The sequence below is a fragment of the Plasmodium cynomolgi genome, chromosome 3 (assembly GCF_000321355.1).
Source record: "Plasmodium cynomolgi strain B DNA, chromosome 3, whole genome shotgun sequence".
In the NCBI taxonomy this organism is placed as follows: domain Eukaryota; phylum Apicomplexa; class Aconoidasida; order Haemosporida; family Plasmodiidae; genus Plasmodium; species Plasmodium cynomolgi.
In genome coordinates, this window is record NC_020397.1 from 725,152 (window position 1) to 729,119 (window position 3,968).

Consider the following 3,968-nt stretch of genomic DNA (forward strand, 5'->3'; position numbering starts at 1 on the left):
CCCCCCTTGGATGTTCTCCTACTGGCGATTTTTTCTTTTTTTTTTCCTTTCGAGTTAGTTTCCCCATTTGGGAACTCTTCAGAGTTAAAAAGTTGCATCCCCAGGTTGGCTGAGCGGCGTGGCAGCATAGCGGCATAACGACGTGGCGTCGCAGCTGCTCCATTTCCGCTGGGGGAATTATTACTAGACGAGCTTCCACCTCGTTTACCATTTCTATTTGAGTTTTTTTTTTTTATTTTATTATTTTATTTTTTTGTTGAGTGGAAACCCCCCGTGGGAGCGTGTCCCCCCCAGCGAGTCCATCCGAGTAGGCTAATCCATCGCCCCTGTTTTGTTTTCTTTACATCCGTGCAACCGGTCTTTGCCTCGTCCTGGTGCTACCCCAGTTGGGAGTTCTCAGTTGGGAAGTTCGCAGTTCGAAGTTGGCAGTTCGCCCCCCCAGTTGACCCTCCCAGTTGGCGCCCTCACCATGGGTAAGTTTGGGGGGGCCAGGAAGCAGCTCGCAAAAGCGGGCGCAAAAAAGGGCACAAAAAGGGACGGAAAAGAAGGCGGAAAAAAGGTCGAAAAAAAAGGCGGAAAAAAAGGCGGGAAAAAAGGCGGAAAAAAGGGCGGGAAAAAAGGCGGGAAAAAAACCGCAAAGCATCTCGCCAAGCGGCTGGCAAAGAAGGGGGTAAACAAACCAACGGAAGAGACGTGGAAGAAGAAGGGGGGAAGCGTCACCCCCGTGGAGAGTGACCCCCCCGTGGAGAGCGGCACCCGCGTGGAGAGCCGCACTGCTAACGGGGCCGACCTCTTCGACGGGCTGTTCGCCGACCTGAAGGACGTGCTGAGCGAGAGCCTGCTGCAAACCCTGGAGAAAAACAGATTCGTAAAAACGACAAGCATACAGAAGAGGAGCATCCCGATCATGCTAAGTGACAACGACGTCTTTCTCAAATCCATGACAGGTTCTGGAAAAACCCTATGTTATGCATTGCCCTCTGTACAAAGGATACTGAATCTGCAGAAGGAAAAAATAAGAGTCACCCGAGACATGGGGACATTCATCCTGGTACTCTCCCCGACGAGGGAACTCGCTGTTCAAATAAATAATTTATTTTTTACGTTAACCAAGCCGTATCCGTATATAGTGGTGTCCTGTTTAACGGGTGGGGAGAAGAAGAAGTCGGAGAAAAATCGACTGAAAAAAGGAGTGTCTATTTTGACATGTACCCCAGGGAGGCTGCTAGACCATTTGGAACACACGAAAGCGTTGAGGCTGACCTATTTGCAGTGCGTTATATTGGACGAGGCGGATAAGGTGATTTTCCTCGGCTCGCAGGACAAGGTCAGGTTGATCTACGACACGGTTAAGAGGCTGCGGCTGGGGGGGGGAGCGGCAGGAGCGGTGGGAGTAGCGGGAGCGGGAGGGGCGGACAGCGGGGCTGACCACCCCGTGGAGGGGAAAGGCTTCCAAATGGTGTTCATCTCCGCGACGCTGAACCACGCGGTGAAGAGTCTGGCTAACTACTGCCTGACGAATAAGACGGTGTGGGTGGAGGCGAAGGAGGAGAGTGGAAGCAGGGGGGGTGGAGTACTCCCCCCCCGCCCCCCAGACATACCACTAGACAGTAGTAACGAAGAGGTGAGTACCCCCCACAAGGAAGTCACATCAACACAGGGAGAGGAACACTGGGAGTATGAGCTACCTGAACAATTAAAGCAATATTGCGTCGTCACAGATTTTAGAAAAAAATTTCTATGTCTTATCCAGATGTTACTCTCATGTATGAAGAAAAAAAAAAAGGCAGTCGTGTTCCTTTCCAACTGTCACAGTGTAGAATACATGAGAGAGTTACTGAAAAGTCTTTACTGGCCAACCGATTTGAAGAAAGAAAATATGGAGATTCATAAGCAGTTAAAGAAGGAGATATCACCTGTGTTGTTAAAGGAGGATGAACAGTTGCTACGAAAGCATTTGGAGAAAACTCTGCAGAGAAAGGAATGGCAATGTGAATCAGGTGGTACGTCGAAGAAGCGGAGGGATAGAAATACTTTCCTGCTTCCGTTTAAAAATATCCATGTGGATGATATACAAGGAGATAACTCATGTGATGAAGGGAATGGCACCGTTGGTGGTGGAGACAGATGCGTACTGTACAATGTTAACACGGATAGACATAAAAGAGTGTACCTCTTTGGAGATACAGAGATATACATTCTACATGGGAACTTATCAAAAGAGGATCGAGTTGGTAATTTCTCCGATTTTTCTCAACATAAAAATGGAAAGGCGATTTTAATATGCACAGAAATCGTATCGAGAGGAGTGCATTTTGACGAGTTAGATGTAGTGGTACAGTATGACCCGCCACAAATTATTGAGGAGTACGTACACAAGGTGGGTCGAACAGCGAGACTACAGAAAGAGGGGTCGTCATACTTATTCCTGCTACCGACAGAGGTGGAGTTCCTAAATGTGTTGCGAGAAAAAAAGATTTACGTGAAGAAGATCCAAGGAGAGGAACTAATTGGGCGATTTCGCAGGGAGGATGTGCCGCCCTTCTTTTCGTCCATTGGAGGAGATATACTGAGCTTTATTTATAACCATTTTAAGGTGACTGTTAAATCGGATGAGTCGCTTATGGAGAAAGCCACCAGTGCCTTTCTCGCGTCTGTCACAGCGTACTACTCCGTGAGCAAGTCCCTGCGTCACATTTTTTGCGCAAAGAATCTGCACCTGGGGCACCTCGCCTACGCCTTTTTGCTGGATGAGAGTCCTCGGGAAATTGCCAAGCTGAACAAGCAGCAGCGCTACCTGCGGGTGAAGCGCCAGACCACGCTCAGCAAGCGCGAGCGCCGCCTCCTCCGCGCGCGGTGAGTGCAGAGCGGCGAGTGCAGAGCGGCGAGTGGGGGGCGAGTTGGCGGTAGCAGTTGGCGGTCAGCTGGCGGTGGGCAGTTGAATTTTTTGCGCCTTCCCCCTCGCGACTGCCCCGCACGCTCCTTCCACCCCCGTGTGTTGTATACATTACTGCTTCCCTGCTCGCATGCTCCCCTGCTCTCCTGCTTCCCTGCCCCCCTGCATCCTCTGACGTGTCGTTTTTCCCCCCCTCGCGAACCAACCCTTTGGACGCGCACCAACTCTTTGCCCAGCGTGCCGCACGCACTGGCCTCGTTTGTTCTTCATTTTGTAATTTGCGCCAAATGGGGTTCCCCCGTCGTCGTTCCCCCTTCGTCGTTCCCCAATTTCCTTACCTCCAACTGGGGGCAACCCCTCCGTCGAGGACTGACTGCCTACTTTCTCCCCCCCCTTATGGAATCGAGTTCACCACTGCGGTGAGAGGAACACCAATCAGGGTGGAAGCATATTCTGTGCCCCCTGAGGGAAACATAAACGTGCCACCTCTTTGTGGAGAAAAAGAAGAACCAATTTAGATGGGAGTGGGGGGAGTGTTCCCACGGAGGGGGGGGTTCCAACGGAGGGTGGCGTTTCAAGCTTTAGAAGGAGATCCTCTCAGGGGAATGAACACGTGGATAACTTACCTAGGCATGTGGCAAATTAAAAAAAAAAAAAAAAAAAATTCCCTTCATGCGTACAGCTATGCGGAACGTTTTTTCGTAAAAAAAAAAATCTGACTTGCCACGAGAGTTTACTCAACTGAGTTTGAGTTGGCAAACCCTCTTCTTCTTCTGCTTCTTTTTCTTTTTCTTCTTCCTTTTCTCCTTCTTCTACTTTGCTTTTTTCTCTTATGCGTTCGATCGGTTAGGAGGAGGATACGACGCACCGCTCGTTCTCTCTCTCTCTCTCTCCGCCTGTTTCTTTTTTTTATTTTTGGTCCACCCGTTAACGATGCCCTTGTCAGCTGGCAAGAACAAAAAAGGAAGAAGAAAAGAAAGAAGCACCTCTGCTGGTCTTATATGAAGCTTACTCCGCAAAAAAAAAATAAAATAAAATAAAAATAATAAAATAGTAAAATAGCAAAATAATT

General features: G+C 49.2%; 1 protein-coding gene across 1 annotated transcript; it reads left to right on the plus strand.

Moving 5' to 3' along the window:
• Window positions 1-469: 469 nt before the first annotated feature.
• Window positions 470-2,860, plus strand: PCYB_032530 (DEAD/DEAH box helicase; the record flags this gene model as incomplete). The annotated part of the gene is made up of 2 exons (XM_004220924.1): window positions 470-1,553; window positions 1,596-2,860. The coding sequence occupies 2 exons, from the start codon at window positions 470-472 to the stop codon at window positions 2,858-2,860; spliced, it is 2,349 nt and encodes a 782-aa protein (XP_004220972.1).
• Between the last annotated feature and the right edge of the window lie 1,108 nt (window positions 2,861-3,968).